The 16,432-nt window shown below is 43.2% G+C and overlaps 4 protein-coding genes across 4 annotated transcripts in view; 2 read left to right on the top strand and 2 right to left on the bottom strand. All coding sequences in view use genetic code 11, as the record gives it.

Moving 5' to 3' along the window:
- Window positions 1-2,118, bottom strand: part of EGR_08814 (Disco-interacting protein) — a gene marked incomplete at both ends in the record, with an annotated part of 39,190 nt that extends 37,072 nt beyond the window's left edge. Inside the window, 6 exons of the mRNA XM_024498063.1 lie at window positions 383-726; window positions 769-852; window positions 889-1,079; window positions 1,301-1,367; window positions 1,405-1,555; window positions 2,060-2,118. Of these exons, the coding sequence (XP_024347535.1) occupies window positions 383-726; window positions 769-852; window positions 889-1,079; window positions 1,301-1,367; window positions 1,405-1,555; window positions 2,060-2,118 (896 nt within the window). The remainder of the gene's footprint in view (window positions 1-382; window positions 727-768; window positions 853-888; window positions 1,080-1,300; window positions 1,368-1,404; window positions 1,556-2,059) is intronic.
- A 401-nt stretch (window positions 2,119-2,519) lies between these two features.
- Window positions 2,520-8,871, top strand: EGR_08813 (Nuclear pore complex protein Nup88; the record flags this gene model as incomplete). Its single annotated transcript, XM_024498062.1, has 10 exons — window positions 2,520-2,694; window positions 2,727-2,953; window positions 2,989-3,382; window positions 3,462-3,710; window positions 4,736-4,861; window positions 6,345-6,659; window positions 7,151-7,490; window positions 7,760-7,895; window positions 8,093-8,336; window positions 8,528-8,871. The coding sequence occupies 10 exons, from the start codon at window positions 2,520-2,522 to the stop codon at window positions 8,869-8,871; spliced, it is 2,550 nt and encodes an 849-aa protein (XP_024347534.1).
- Window positions 8,872-9,548: 677 nt separating this feature from the next.
- Window positions 9,549-11,790, bottom strand: EGR_08812 (hypothetical protein; the record flags this gene model as incomplete). Its single annotated transcript, XM_024498061.1, has 7 exons — window positions 9,549-9,770; window positions 10,417-10,596; window positions 10,668-10,754; window positions 11,087-11,302; window positions 11,553-11,642; window positions 11,677-11,708; window positions 11,748-11,790. 7 exons carry the CDS (start codon window positions 11,788-11,790, stop codon window positions 9,549-9,551), a joined length of 870 nt encoding a protein of 289 aa, XP_024347533.1.
- A 410-nt stretch (window positions 11,791-12,200) lies between these two features.
- EGR_08811 (hypothetical protein) lies at window positions 12,201-16,154 on the top strand (the record flags this gene model as incomplete). Its single annotated transcript, XM_024498060.1, has 5 exons — window positions 12,201-12,825; window positions 13,330-13,539; window positions 13,996-14,497; window positions 15,596-15,679; window positions 15,953-16,154. 5 exons carry the CDS (start codon window positions 12,201-12,203, stop codon window positions 16,152-16,154), a joined length of 1,623 nt encoding a protein of 540 aa, XP_024347532.1.
- Between the last annotated feature and the right edge of the window lie 278 nt (window positions 16,155-16,432).

The following is a 16,432-nucleotide window of genomic DNA, read 5'->3' as shown; positions in this document are numbered from 1 at the left end:
ACCTTAGACAACTGCACAAGCATATGGGACGTAGAACAGGCCGCTCTGACATAAAATCGAGGGCGAGTTGAAAGCGACTATGGCTTACATCTTTCGGTTTTTAAGGACGGAACGTTGCATCAAGCTCGTGCCCAGTTCGGAAAGAAGTCTGTACAGTGATTATTTCAACAAGTGGAATATTTGAAGTAGCTCTCTACAATTATTTGATTCTTATCATAAAGATCTGCATGAAATTTCTTGATCACTTCGTACACTTCACACCTTCACAACAAAGTCAATTGTTTTGTGAAGCATCAACATGGCACAGCTGAATCGAAGCTGGGTGTTTCAAATTCTGAAAGACACGAGTGAAGAAATGAATAGATGCAACAATCCAACTCACCTTGCACGGAAGGGAACTATCTTGTAAGGTTCATCCAGACAAGTGTTTTGAAGACCGAGGAAGGCAAATAGTTGTTTGAACATTGAGGATGATTTGGCCTCATCAGGCAATTTTTTGTTATCACCCATAGCAGGCGCTTTGAGACGGTCTGGTCGCTCAAACAGAGGGCACAATGGCTGCTTTTTGCTCATAATGGCCTCCAACACCGCAGCCACAACCGTGAAACCGTGAGTGCTGTAGACATAGTCCTCACCAGGCAGATGCAGTAGTGCGTCATCTCGAAATATGGCCAAAGAGTCCTGAGCTGAGTCGTATGCCTTTGTACTGAGCATCTCTTCTGCGTACTGTGGTTACACGTAAGAAACCAGAAACGGTCAGTCACCCACCTCATCTTCCTCCTCCTCTTTCGATTTTGAGTAGTGACGGATACCACTTGTATGACTCAGCAGATGGCGCATTGATATTGGAGCCTAAATATCTCCAAACGAGTTTAAGAACTACCTTACAGATTTGCCTTCCTTTGTTTTTGGGGAAAAGTCGGGCAGATAGGTCGTTATGTCTGCATCGAGGTCAAGCCGACCCTGATCAAGCATACGACCGACAAGTAGAGACGTAAATGACTTGCTTATGCTTGCTATCCTAAATTTAGTTTGTGGAGTTATTTTGACGCCTTGTTCCACATCGGCGAATCCGAAACCTTTGGGGGACAACCATGCTTGATACCAACGCCACAAAAACGTGATATGTGCTCTCTATCACTTTATAATGACTAATTAAATGAACTCATTTCATAAACAAACTGAACAAGTTTAAGGCCATAAAAAAATGTCCAACAACGTAAACTTATTGAGGGGGAGAAATCGTAGCTACGGTAATCAAATATTTATTCGGAATCGAGTACGGTGAGACAAGGCGAACCTCTGGAATAAATTGTGGTTCCACCAACAGAAACACAGACAGAGATTCCAGGTGCACCGACTGTATCCTAGGCGGCATGAAGAATGGTTGCTATGGTGTCTAACCTTGTAGGTTTCAATTAGGCGATTAGCAGTATTTACAGCGTAATGAAGGGAGACGGCATTGGAATTTTCACCAAGATCGTTGCTAGGAAGTTGACCCAGTCTGTGAGTGATTAGACCCCAAGTAGCCGCAACCAAGACTCGGGACTTCATTCTGAGAAATATGAGGAAGAAATTTGCAGGGAAAATTCGATGACAGTAGAATAATAATAGTAGTCCAAACCAAAGCTTGTAATGCCGGAATAAGGATGTACTGATAACCGAGGTGCAAATTAAACACCACTATACAGATAAAATTAATGCTAAGAAGTAAAAAGCACTAATCTATCAAAATACACAAAAACAGGTAAGAACCTTATGAAAAACCGTGAAGCATGTAATGGTGACCATTTTGAAAGCTTCACAAATACACAAACTCCAACCCCAACTAGCTTTAAAAGCAGATTTAATATGTGACAAAGAGAGAAAAAAGAACACCGCCTAAACCTTCGCTTAACTTCAGTTCTTCCCAAGATTCAAAAATATAAATCTGACGTTAAACAACGTCGACAGGGCCAGTGGTAAAGACCATAGCAACCAACTAGATATGCTTGTCAAAAGCCCCATTAATATATAGAGATAACGAGAATACCCAGTTTAAGTTGTGCAAATCAGCTACGGGAAAGCACACAGTGACCACAACAGGAGGCGCCCCACAGCCAACGAACACTCACCCATTGTGACCTAGAGCTAGTAAAAGCAGAATGGTACCAGTGTTGAGGAATCAGGACTAAAAACACCGTTGAGGCCAAATTTAGATGGGTAGCGAGTAATTCCATTAGAACTAAGATGTACTGTAAAAAAGTTTTTGAGGAAAATAATGCGGACTATAATTAGATGGAATAAGGTCATGGATCAACACGGCTACTACACGATAATGCCAAAGAATTGTCTGTACTATGGGTAGTTGGGCATTAATTCCATGCAGCAAAGCATTAGTAGAGTAACTGGCTTGTTTTTTTAAACAGCGTTACAAATGGATATTTTAATAGTCATTCTGTAAAGCTGAGGATTTGGTTAGAGCGACATGTTATCCTGATTAAAATACATTAGAGCCTAACTTTGTGGCACATGAATCAATGGCGCACGGTTTGAATTCCTTCGGATTAGCTCGGGCCAATGAAATGGAGGTGGGGGTGGGTGCTCTGGTTTCTAGAGTTTTGTCTGAGATAAACCTTACTTCCACCCCATTAAAATCATCATTCACTCCTCAAGTCATTCATTTTGCAAAGAATTCGCATAGTTTAAGTAAAGGTTATGTCCCTTTGGTCCAATAACCTCTGTAGACTTCCATGATCGCGTTTTTATTCTGGATGGCAAAGCATGCCAGGTTCACGTTTTTTCATTAGATGATAGTATGAGGAAGAAGACATTCTTTCTTACACCACAGCCGTCATCATATCCCGTGTCTATGCTAATTTCACCCGACAGAAGCTTTTTAGCCATACTTACGGAGACTTCTGCCCACGTCGCCGACATTTCCAAAACGGAGTCTCTCTTGCACTCAAAACAAGTATATGCTTTTCTTGGTTTTCTTTATTTGTGTAGGCAAAAATAATTGCAAAGCTTACAACGGTTTTTGATTCCTTATCTGGGGATTCTGTTGCAATAAGTCGCTTGGTTCGTGTCCGGTGGCATCCATATATCCCCAATCTGCTCGTTCTACTGATCAGTGATGGCAGACTCATACTTTGTCGTTGTATTTGCTCTTCGGGTGGATCTCTCAAGTTTGAAAATGAGCTCGTCATTTATCTTCTTGAAGCACCTGACCATGCAGACAAGGAAAATAGACGTACCAGGGTGTCGCGAGGACTGAATCTGAGCGAAGCGATGGGAGCCGTCTGTTGTGACTTCGATTTTGGCTCCCCGCTCTTCTCCGATGGAGCACGCTTTTCACATGATGCACCTCTCCGCGTACCGATTTATGTTATTTGCGAGAACGGTAATTTCACCTTAATTTAGTGAATGTTGTAGACTTTTGGAAGGCTAAGCTTGTATTTACTTCCTCCCCATATGTGCAGGTGACATACTACTGGTAAGCGCGTCCCCCATGTCCATCAACAAACCGCTAGTTCGCTTCGTTCGAATTCTCCCTACAAACGAGGATTATTACACCTTTGACTTTACTACCCTCATATGTCTTCGATTAGACGAGAATGAAAACCAACCAGACATTGTTTGCTTCGCCAATAGAGCTGGAAGGATATTCCATGGCATTTGTTTGCACATTCCACCGTCTGTACTGCTGCAATCTGATTGTCGTCCACAAGGTAAGGTTTTTTTGCTATTTTGGACATATATTTGCTCTTTTTCAATTGACCAGGCCAAACATTTGCTTCAAACCCGACTAACGACTTTACAAGTTACAGTGAGGGTAGTGTCGGACCATTGTCTTCTTTAGTCCATACTATTCTTCACAAGAACTAAGTCCCTAAATTCGGTGGAGTAATCCTCATGACAATATATGCTCTATTTTTTTCAATTTTATTTAACAACAGCCTGTTCTGCGTCCCATATGCTCGTGCGGTTGTCTAAGGCAATGGAAAGTGAATATCACACGGAGCATGGAGGAGTATCATGAGGGGGCTGCGAAGAATGATGCAATATCTCACTACTTCTCCGAGGCACCGATCTCGTGGGCAATTTTTCGGTGGCATGAGGTGTTCCATTGAGTTGCTTTGTAGGAATAAGAGAGGAACTTTCTTTTGACGGATTGACTGGTCCAGGTCGAATGCTGGCTGTTTTTAAAGAAGTTTGCTTTGGAGACAGTCAATCAGGAAGCAATGAAAAGTGGTCGAGTTTCTACAACGCATTTGGAGGAAGTGAACCACAAATTGATAGTTTATGAGGCTCGTTGTCTGTCATATGTTTGCGAATGACATGGGTATGTGACAAATGTAGTCACCGACTCAGCTTTCGGCACGTCTTTCCCTCCCCAGTTGATGCGAAAGTGGACTTTGAATCGTTTCACCATCGCCCGTGTCAACGATTGCTGGGTGTTGTTCCCAATATATACACTTGGAGTTGAGGATCTTCCTCAAGACACTCATCAATGGTAGTGAAGTAGTTAGTTATGCACGCTGACCGTTATCGTACCTTCTGTGGCAAAATTGGTGATTGAAATCACATTTTGAATGCCTTTGTCGTTATAGGCAGTCCCAATTGTTGGTATCCTGTGGGGTCTGCGACGTGCATGGTACTGGTGAAATACATTGAGTAGAACTATACATTGATGCATGTTGGTCTATTGGCATGGCTTTACTGGTAGTGCTCTCCACCACTTTTCTCCTCTCAGTTACAGGATTTTGTCTGAACCTGTTGGGTGTAATTCGAGCTCGTGTGGGTTCGCAAACCAAGGTTGGCTCGGTTGCAAAGCTGCAGAAGCTTATCGTGTGGCATTTAGAGAGGGTGGTAGCCGGAGGTATTGCTCCGAATGAAGGTTTGACTGGATGCTTGGGTTCTGGTGAGGAAAAGCTGAAAGATGGAGATTGAGGGAAGTCCTCTGTTCTGGATAGTAATGGTGAATCGCGTGTCCCTGTTGATTAGGCAAAAATTAAGTGATTAGGGTGTCAAAGGTGGTTTCCATGAATGTTTTAATTGAGTGGTGTCGGAGCAATGTCGTGTTGCGTACATTAGTTGGAAAGGTGGTGGAAGTTGAGGAAATGGATGTGGCAAGGCATGCATTAGGAGGCGACAAAAGTAGGCTTCGAGGACTGTGAATTTGTGATTGTTTCCTTCCTTTGTGCATGTTGTAGAAAGGTGCGGTGAATTTTACGCTGCCTGTTGACTGTTTGTTAGACTGACTGACTTGTGATGAGAAATCGTGTTTGTGCTTGGGTGTGCAGACGTCTAGTGAGCGAACAAATGTACGTCTTGTCTCGAAATGATTCTTTTGTAAGCAACCTCTTACCTAAGTATGTTTCAATAGCTCCAAGCCACCAAATTGTACAGTAAACGGTCGGAAGTAGGAGTTAAGTCGAATTAGCCATGGCTAGAATTGAGGCTTAATCTACTTCTTTATATTTGGTTTTAAATGCTCACCTCCCGTTGAAATCCGATTCCTCATTACAATTTCCATAACATGGATCTCTTCAGGCCATGTCATGCAAGGCCGGCTACTGTGACTTACTATTGGCGGAGGTCTAACACCTGGATTACACTTTGCTTTAGTGTTTGTCTTTTCGCGTAAGGATGACCGTGTCCTCCTCTCACTCTTCTTTAACAATGGCAATTTGGAACCAACGAAGGTCATGCACAAATAATTAATTCATTGTATTCACATTAACCACGTCATTATTGTCATTTTGTGACACTTTACGGCATGATGCATTAGGGATTATGGACTGATTGGAAGATTTTCCTAGTATTGACACAAGGCGATTGTAAGGCACGATCGATTAAACTCCTGATTTATGAGTATATTTTTGGTATTTAACACCTGTTTCGGGGGAAATTTGGCCTCCACACCCATTCAAGTGTTTCATTATTCTGATACCAAGGTTTGCACTACCAAAGTGACTGTTTGCAATTCTGCTCGGAAGTAAGATTGCACCATCCTTTGACCAAGACTATCCTCAATCTATTGTACTCTTTTAAACTCAGCTAACCTTTTTGTGGCACGATTTCTGCAACTTATGACGCTGGGCCCACATAAGAAGCTCGAAGGGTCACATATATGTGACACTGGTGGCGAACGCTCTGAAATGTTGTTCATCTCCTCGTGATCTAGTGAAGTCGTCATATGTTTTAGGTTCTGAGATATTTGATATAGGCTGATTTAGCTAGAGCTAAACCTTTCGTTTGAGTTCTTCTTCCCTATTGCCACCACTTTCTTACAATTACTGTTCCTACCACTAATCTTTTTTCCCTATCTTTTTATGTCTTGCCTATTTCCTTGCATTTAGGTCGCGGCATCCCCATCCTTTTCCTTATCGATAGTGTCGACCTGGAATTACCAGTTCTGGACAAGTCTTTCGAGGCCTCAATGAAACACGATGGGGATAGTGACGTCGATTCGGAGGTTGAATCGTGCAGCCTGAAACTGGCGTTGGTCCCTTCCTCGTATCTCTGGTCTCACAGCACAGTTACAGCTCCACTTGACTTGGGTAGCAATTACTTCTGCCTGCACGACTTTGGCATTCACCACGTGCGCATTCCCTGGGTGAATGACCTCTGTGACCTCTACTCCTCCGTATTTATCGAGGAGGACTCTAACTCGAGTAAGTTGTATTCGCCATTATTTGGCTTTGTTACTAATGTTTACTCCAGTCGAAAAATGCTAAATGAGTAATACAAGCTATTTTTGATGCAAGATACTTCGAAGTCCGTTTGTCTGCTTTTCAGAAGCGACCGCCATTCTACAAGAAGATTTGCCTCGCTTATAGTCTGGTCTAGCCCAGTTTCTTATTCAGCTGTTCGATTTGATCAGTAAACCGTAATAAGCCGGTCACTTCCGTATCTTATTTACCCATCTACTATCACCTATCAATTTACCAGTCTTTCGAATTCGGAGAAAGTGTACTTTATCAGAATATATCTAATTTACTAACGCTGGCGTGTTTTGAACCATCTGAAATGCGCATCGAGATTTTTCTGATGCCACACCTCATCTCAAAATACAAATGTTTTCACGATACCTAAAAACCTAGTAAAATATGGACATTCTAACCAATCACTATTGGAAGTATGGCTTATTTTCTCCTGCACTTAGATCTGCTGGAGAAACTTCGGTCAAACATGTGCAGTGTGGAGTATCTCTTACTGACTCAAAGTCTCAGCAGTCAGACCTACGACAGTAGAAGTCCAGGTCGAGCAGTGATTGGTCTACTGCCCCACAGGGCCTCGGCGGAGTCGCCCTCTGATACTGACACCTCTCCGGCCTTCACTGTGGTCTTCCCCTCCAAGCCCGAAGTTGTGACTGTGCCGCTGCCCTGCCGGCCGCCCTCACGGTCTGACACTGTTGCCGATTTGCCTTCAGTACGCTGCGAGCAGTGGGTTCAAAGTTTGGAACAGAAGGAATGCAAACTGCCAGTGAAATCGTCTTCTAGTCGGTGAGATTGGCTGTCTTTTTTTGGCGCAGTTAGTACGGTTACTACCAAGGTTCTATATATGTGATGCGTTTTTTATCATTCTACGATAATTGGTTACTTTAAATGCCAAAGATGGGAGTTTCCAAATTTCGATGTGTGAAACAGACTTATTGCTAACATTCAAAATGCAAATTGCTACATGAATGACTAGCGATGGCTGTGGGATATACTTCAAAAAGTGGAAAACTCGTACCTCCCATCTATGTGACTTTTCTCTGTGATACTTTCAGCCCAAAGGAATCAGAATTCGTAAAGAAATGTCGACGCAGCCTCAAGGCAGCTGAATCCTCCAGGCTGCCGATCCTGTCCTCCTTAGATGATGGAATTAACCCCTCTGAACCGAAAATTTTCCGCCTGTTCCTTAATGTAAATGACCTTTTGCTCTCGTCTTCGGTTAATAGATATATTCGCTTTCTCCTCTTCGTAGTCTACTACTAAAATGTTCATGAGTCCCAGCAGTTTTGAAAACGTTCTGGTTAAGCTTATTTTGATGGAGTAGTAGTCTAATTTCACTGAGAATATAGATTGGTAATGGTTTTGTGTGTGCTCTACTACTACTTTAGGCGACAGACACGCTGCGCATCTCGCAGCTAAGCCAGCTGGCGGGCCTGGCGGCGTCTGTTTGTCGATTTGCGGAGTATGTGGAGGGTCAGTTGGCGGCGCAGTCCGAAGAGGTGGCTGGGCTCGCAGCGCAGCGCGAAGCTCTCCAGACTCACGCCGCTCGTCTCGCGGACCGCCACTCGCGTATCCTCGAGCGACAGGAGGCCCTCAATCATCGCCTCTCGGAGCTTGCTCGACGCATCTACAGTGAGTCATGAAATATCCTTTCACTTCTTCCCACCATAACCTTGATTTGTCTTTTTATGGGCATCAAATCACGACACCAATATGGTGAAAACCTTGGAGATTGAAGAGCTGCATACACTTCACAAGTAGTAACATTCTCGTTGCCTACACTCATGTTTAACTTGGTCCCTTTTCCTGTTTGCTGTACCAAGGCATCGATGCAGGACTGACAGACGCAGAATTGGAAATGAGCAGCAGCGTGCAGAATCTGCGAGACCGGCTGAAATCGGGCCTGCTGGGGTGGTTGGAGAACATTCGATTGCAGTACGACCACCTGGTAACGCGTCTGCGAGAGCAGCAACGTGCTAGCGATGGCATCAGCTTTGGCCAGAGCCGAACCGAGAGGCCTAGGGGACCACAGTCGTCACCGCTATCGCCCGCCCAGGTGGAGAACCTTGTAACGGTACTGAAAGCCGAGGGCTCGGAGATCGATGCACTAGTGAAGGCGGTAGAGAAACTCAAACTAATTTCCGCTGCTGCTACTACCACGCCCTAATTCCATAACTAAAACTCAGCACGTATTTGTACATTATTGAAGGAAGGAACCGAAATGAACTACGCGACAGTACGATGTTTTGTTGTCATCTTAACCTGAAGGATGTTCATTCTTTGCAGTTTTCAGTCATCTTATCTTGGAAAGATAGGCGCCCCTCCGTTAATAATGTGCTGCAGCCCAAGGTAATGCTTGCATAAACTACTAAAAAGGAGACTTTTGCCGGTCAGGATATGCTCAAAAGGCCACTAGTCTGTGTCTCGAATACAACCACCTATGTGTATGAATCAGCAATTTATCCACATGGCACCACCAAATATGGTCAGGCGTCGATCAGGAACCAATCAGATGACTGCTTACGGCTGCGACTGTTATTGACCCTCCAGCCATACGTGGTCGTTTGGCTGTCCTGACCTCTGTTCGCGTCTTTGCTGCCACTTGATCGGCGTGTGTGGGTTTTAACACGATAAACCTTCCTCATAGATGACCACGTATTCAAAAGTGGTTTGGGACGGTACAATTCAATAAGCTCTGAACCAATCACAATGCGGGTTAATTTGGTTATTTATAGTACCCATTACAGAATTCACAGACGAAGATACAGTGTAAAAGTAGGATCTTTATGTCAAAAATTTCATAAATGCATTCAAGAAGAACTAATTATTCAGTTAATAAATTTGCTAAGACGAAATAGCACCAACTCGTTGGGCCATTTCCTGTTGCAGCCGGTGAGTTCGAAGCGAAGCGAGGTGAAGACAGAGCCGACAGGCCTGAGTTAACTTGGCCACCACCTCTTTGTTACCCAACCAGGAGGTGGATGAGAGAACGACATGAGCCAGTTCATCCAACTGGGATGCGATAGCGCTCAGAGCTTTTAGATCTCCTGCGATACCGGCTACGAACTAATCAAAGGGAATGGTGATTAGATGTTTACGTTTTATTGTCTGTGTAGAGAGCAAGCGGTAAAACAAGCGATGCGGTTCCTTTTCATGCTTGAGGAGACTTCGAGACCCAATCCTATGAAGGTGAAATCTAGAATACCATCGTGGATTACGGATATTGCCGACAATAGAAGTAGCAAGCTAGTCCAGCATAAAGGCAATGTAATGATCATGTTTCACCTAGCGAATTTGAAGGCTAGGTAATTGGAAACCAGTGTTTTTTCCACTTAAGGAAGCTTCGAAGGTCGTTTTTGTGGGGCCAAAAATCAGCTAGATTTCTGCCCTTTTTTAAAAGCACCTGGTAGCTCCCTTTGGAGACACTTGCTGTGAATCGCACACATCACGAGAAGACGCTGAATTTTCGCTGCCGAGTTAAACTCTGCCTATAACGCAGACAAATTCCAATCATACCCATCATTTATCGTGCATGAGGAAGGTGGTAGAGGTTAAATAAAGGTTACCGTGATGAGATACATGGGGCACGTATTTAACAATCATGTACATTTCACATGCTCCTTCAAATAACAATTGACAGCAATGGATTTTACCAAAAACAATAAGAACTTCTAATTATTTGAAACATTTGCTAAAAAGCAATAGAACTGACGTTTTCTTGAGCCAGAGAAGCCGCTGTCAAATGACCTTGAAAATCGTCGCCTAAAGTAAGCTCCTCAAGAGGAAGACGATCACTGACAGGAAGAAGATGGTTGTCATATAGGCGGCGCAAAAGGCTTATGATGCCCGATTCGCCCTTCATTAGTTTGAGCAGACGTTGATAGATTACAATCTAAAACAACCAAAGATTTAACTCCCTTGGGACAAACTGTGAACAGAAACATCAAAAGAGGGAAGAATTACCTGTAAATCGATAGATTCCTGAACTTTAAGCCACTTTTTTAACCAAGCTTCCCGATCATGCGCCTCCGCAATAGCCTTGCGAAGAGCCTGTAAGAAGTACGAAGAGGAATTTAAGCGGCCAACTCTAAGGTTACCATAATTTCTAAGACAGGAATATTTAGACATCGAACTCGTTATGGACATTGGGCTAGATATGCAAAGCTATTTTAAGTATATCACGCTGGTATTTGCGCCATTTGAGAACAAGGATGGAGGGTATAAATACGCTTCACCAAATGAAGGTACAAGAGAAATGGTCGTCTCGTGTCAAGCGTGTCACTTAATAGTTTGGTAGGTGGCACAAAAAAATTACTTGCCTACACCTTGAACAATTTTTATGCAAAAAAAACTTTAATCAAAATTTTGTGAACAAACCGTACTTCTTCCTGTTTATTTTGCTTCTCAACCGCCTTTCTAGAGTGTTCCAGAAGAAAAGTCCAAATGGCAAGATTGGACCTGAGTTTTATCTCCGAATCTGTCAGATTTAACCGAGTTCTCCCAATATCTGACATTGACCGACATCGTTGTAGCCGAAGGACTGGCTTTGAGGCTAGTGAAGGCTCTGCTTCGGATCGAATAATCGACGCGATAGAGTCCTAAAACGAGGCTCAAGGGAATTCGAAATCCACAATCATAAGGGGGACACAGATAAAATGAATCCTCTCCTTTCGAATTTTCTATAAAATACCAAAATATGTACTGTTAAGAAGGTTGGCAGGAAAATAATGACACAACAAAGCTACCAGATAGCCTATTATATGGAGTTTTGAATGGGTAAATTCGGACATTCGTTTTGGGAATTGGGTATTCGAAGGAAGTGTATGACGTGGAGTGAGGTTCACTTACATGTATGTCGAGAAAAGTTTTTTGATCTTTCTTCGGAGATGAAGTGGATGGACCTCCCCTGGACGCAGTAGTCGATAAATTACATGGCAGCTACATTTTAAAGATACGACTCAAGTGACATTACCTCCTGTGTGGCGGAACGGTACCGAGAGGGCACTAATAAAATAATCATCGAAAATGTAAATAAGCGCAAACCAAATATTCGCCTGACGGTTGCCCTCGATGACTTCTGAGACATCAAATTTACCCAATGAAGTTATACGCAGTCCTCTTACGCCAATGCGAATTATCGAACAAGTGTGAATGGGGAAAAAATAGCCATCCCTAGGGCAGAAAAAATCCACGAATTGGCCATTGTATTAAGAGTTGTTAGCGTTTTTTGAAAAGACACCAATGACACCCCTGGGTTATCGATAAATAGGTAGATTCTTTAGTTTGCTACTCAATTTTGCGTCAAATTACCTTGAACTCTTTAGTCCTATTAGCTCATCTCGCGTAGGGCTGAAGGGTGTGCGTCGCTAGGTTTAGCAGAAGCCGGTCACATCCATCTACCTTAATTGGCAGTTGATTTTGCATATGGATATCTCAAATGATATTACTGAAGCTGGTGGAATTGGCGGTGATTCATCAACTGCAAAGCCCTTAAGCATGCTTAGTTGTTCACTTGACTCAAAGAAGTCCGCAGTTGTTGAAGGTTTGGTTGACTCAGATCTCGAAACAGGGAGTGAATTTACACCCATCCACATTAAATTTCAAAGGATTGAAAAGCATCTTCTTCAGAAAAAACCTATTCGAGCTATACACTTGCTTACTGAAGTTTTAAATAGTCTAAACCATTTCTCTGAGTACGATACATATTCGCTTTGGGAGAAATTATACCTCTACTTTGCAAAGGCTTATGAACAAGCTAAGGATCAGAAAAGTGTAGCACATTGCCTTGGTATGGCGATTAAATCAGTTGAACGGAGGCTATCACACATTAATGCTGGGTTGAGTATCAATTCTGCAAATAAGACCAAGGAGTTGCTAGCTGAATTATGCAAACGCTACGCCACCACTTTAGAATGTCTGAATGAAGATGCAAGTGCTACTGCAGTTGCATGGCTTAAGGCGGAAAAGGCCTTTGAAGACTGTAATTTCGGTCGGGATGCCTGTTTTTCGGCTCTTCGTGCGGTTCGCTGGTTCATGACTGCTGCGGATTTGGATTCCGCCCTGAGTGCTCTTACCATAGCGTTGGAAATGGTTAAATTAGTCGGGAAAATATCTGACCGAGGTATACCGATGCGGCTACGTTTCAGCAATTTTATCAACTGTTTTAATTTCCGTATAAGGGAAACTGAATTGCACTGAGTTTGGTTTCTCACTCTGATGTCAGGCATACCCGAAATGTACTTGCATCAATGGCTTCATCACCGCATTTGTGGCGCTAGATGCTTTCCTAGCAGGTGGATGTATAGAAGTTCCGGTTTGATACCTTCAGCCGTGACCGCAAGTTGTTCCATGTACATGCTCCCGTCAGCACTGTTTTCTGCTGCCTTCTTAACTAACGATGGGTGGATTAGACTGACCTACAGCATGTAAACCAGCTGAATGTGTGTAGCAGACACTCACTGCTGCTACTACTAAGTATCGCTGTACCACTGTCCATCTAATATCACACCTAAAAATTAGGTCTCGGTTAGCTTTGAATGTAATGGGTCGTTTTTCCAGCATACGATGAATTTGGTTGGTAAATATTTTTGTTCCTGGGAAGGAGTATGAATGCTCTCTGTTTTAGGCATTCTATACAACGAACTGGGCATTGCATTCTTGGCTTTTGAACTTAAGAACGATAGCATCGCCTGCTTCCGAAAGTCCTTGAAAAATCTCCCCGAAGAGGCCTCAGGCGCTCGGGCTTCCGTTCTACAAAACTTAGGCTCCGCTTACATAGCCGCTAAAAAATTGACTGAAGCCATCGCCATCTTGGAACAGTCTGTGGCTGCTCACGGTAAGTAGAATGAGTGACACAAGTCTGCAGTCCTTTAATTAATTTTTCTATCAGAATCACATGTATGTGCTATCCTTATTTCCCTGCTTGAAACCTACGTCATACGTGTGTTACGTGCTTTTTTATCAACTCGCGACAACTCCTAGTTGCACCAAATTGCGCTATAAACAAACCTGTTGATTTTAAGACGAATAAACAGATGTAGGATGATCTTCGTCTAAGGGTGAATTCATTATGTGGATTTTTTGAGAAGCAATTGCCATTTATTGACATTGTCAGCACAGTAGACATTTGGACAGCGGTGATTATTATTCATCAGAAATCTTGCTGGCAAACGAGACTTATTTTTCTCCACTTATCTCTGTTGAAAATGTGAGCTACCTCAATAAATCACAGAAGTCTTGCGATTTTTTCCGATTCGGTAAGAAGGGTTTTTCAAGGTTTTCTCTGTATTAGGTGTAATGGGCAACAGAGCGGGACAAGCACAGGCCCATTGCAACTTGGGCTACGCGCTTATGTGTGCGGGCAGACACAAACAATCACACTGGCACTACACATTGGCTCGTGATCTGGCCAAAGAGACCGCTTGGGAGACTGTTCAGACCCAAGCTGAAGCAGCACTCAATGTATTGGAGACTCCTAACTTCCCACTCAATATAATCAACCCTTCCCCTGTGATATCAATTTGCCCCTCTATGGCGCGACTACAGTGTCAAAGAGACCATAAAATTCCATCATTATCGTCATCGCCTTCTGTGAAGGCCAAGAGAAAAGAGAAGAAGAGGCGGAAGCGAGCCAGAAAAGGTAGAGGGAAGCAAAAAGTTGAACAACTGACGACGATTTTGCATGCTTCTGACCCCCCCACGAAATCATCACACTCGGAGGGTGATATTCATCTCTCAACAGGGCAAACTTCATCCTTATGCAAAATGAATGATGTCCAATACACAATTGATTGGTGAGTTAATGTTTGGGAGGTCAGACTGTCCCACTTCCTCATCCGTCAGAAGCAAGAACCTGTTTAGCTACCCGGTGCACGCTAACTGTTCCAAACTGCACATGTTGTGTTCATCGTTGGTACAGAGAGTGGTCTCCTGTGCTGTTTAGTCACACAGCAGATAGCGTGTCGACCAGGCGTTCCATCATGAGAATCGTGAATGGCAGACGGCTCGTGTGAAACGTTGACATCATTTCAGTGCCTACATTGAAAGTCTGAGTGTTAAATTACCATATCTAGGATCTTTAACGCCTTCTCCACCGGTAGCTGTCCATGAGCTGGTGTTTGACGTCTTTGTCACAAGAACTTGCGCCCATTGTTCCACACACACGCACATGCAGTGATCCTGTTGCTTACTGTCACCTTAGCAGTGGATAGACCAGACCAGCTCATTGTTTTCCATGTAGTTCGCTGCAATAACTTTTAACGTGTAATGGAGGCTTGTATGGATGGTGCATGGGTGAATATGCACGAGTCAATCGACGGAGGATTCCTTATAACCCTAAAGCCCAAATAAGTACGACGTAGATCTATCCACTCAGTACGAAACACATTGAAAGGGCTAAGAAAAGTTTCTTCAGAAACAACAAGTGGAAAGAAAGTCCTATTCTTATTTTTGCAAGTCAGGTCAGCACGTGACTACATACCTTCACAAAACCTACCCCCAAGACGACCTCATACTGCACTTTAGACCCGGAAAGGGAGGGGGGAATACTGCCTCAGCCTCCGTATTCCTGTGCCAGTAATTCTTAAACCACATTAACGTCTTTTCTCGGTGTTACCGTTAGAAAGTCACATGATCACATGTGATAAAACAGAAGTGAGGTGGGAACGGAGGTAGCTAGTGGTGAGTGGCCCCTTGGCTTCGAGGGACAAAGCAATTTATAAGATTACAGTTTTCAGGTGACTTGTATTATTTTGAGAAAGGGTTATACATTGTAACGGTGACCGTTTTACCGGGAAAAGTTTTTACTTGAGGCATCCTTTTGCAGTTATTCAGCTTTTATTGAAACAAAAAGAATTGGCACGGGTTTGAATGGTTTCCATAATTTATTTTAGTCCCTCACCTGGAGTGATCCCACCCGTTGGAGACACAAGAATCTTCCTTAAGACACCTTTAACGTACCTGAAAAACACTGCGTCGTGAGTTAACTATTATGCAACAATGTCCAGTTCTGGCTTAAATTGCTTGATCTATAATGACCTGCTGAGAGGTAGTTGTTAGCGTGTTTCAGAAATCCTTTTGACAAGTCCGCAACCAGGACCAGTCTCGGCAGGAGATTGGCCATCATTCACGCCTACAGTACCAAACTAATCATCTCAACAGCTGGATAGTCTGAGTCTACTTTAGTCTTTTAAATTCAACCACCAAGCTTACTAGGTGTAAATATTTTTGTCCATCTTTTTTTTTACCAGGGATAAAAAACTAGTCCGCGGGGTGATGAATAGGAAAAAGTACACTCGAATTTCTGATATTTCGAGCCTGAAACCTCCCGGAAACCCAAACAGTCATGGTGACCAAGTTGACGAGAGTTTGGAGGGGGTTATGCTCAAACCTGTAACGACTGCAACTCTTAATCGCCCGAGATGGACACCTTCCATAATGACATCAAAATAGCTCTCCCCCCTAACCCCAGATCAGAAGATTGACAAGGAATTCATGCGTAAGTTTGCAACAACTAAGGCTATTCTTCCGTGAAGCAAGTTCTTTGATTCATTTTCAGCCCCTCTACTTGTAGGACCGAAGTCAAGCAATAAGAGATCGTAAATGGAGATACAAAACCATCACCACTAACAATAGAAAACAATCACCTAGGAAATTCGAGTCACGCTTCACAGGTGAAGTTGTCAAGTGAATATGCCACTAGGGAAGTCTGTTTACTAAGTGTAGGTACT

Source organism: Echinococcus granulosus (assembly GCF_000524195.1).
Source record: "Echinococcus granulosus chromosome Unknown EG_S00120, whole genome shotgun sequence".
Classification (NCBI taxonomy): domain Eukaryota; kingdom Metazoa; phylum Platyhelminthes; class Cestoda; order Cyclophyllidea; family Taeniidae; genus Echinococcus; species Echinococcus granulosus.
This window is presented reverse-complemented; position numbering and strand designations above follow the sequence as displayed.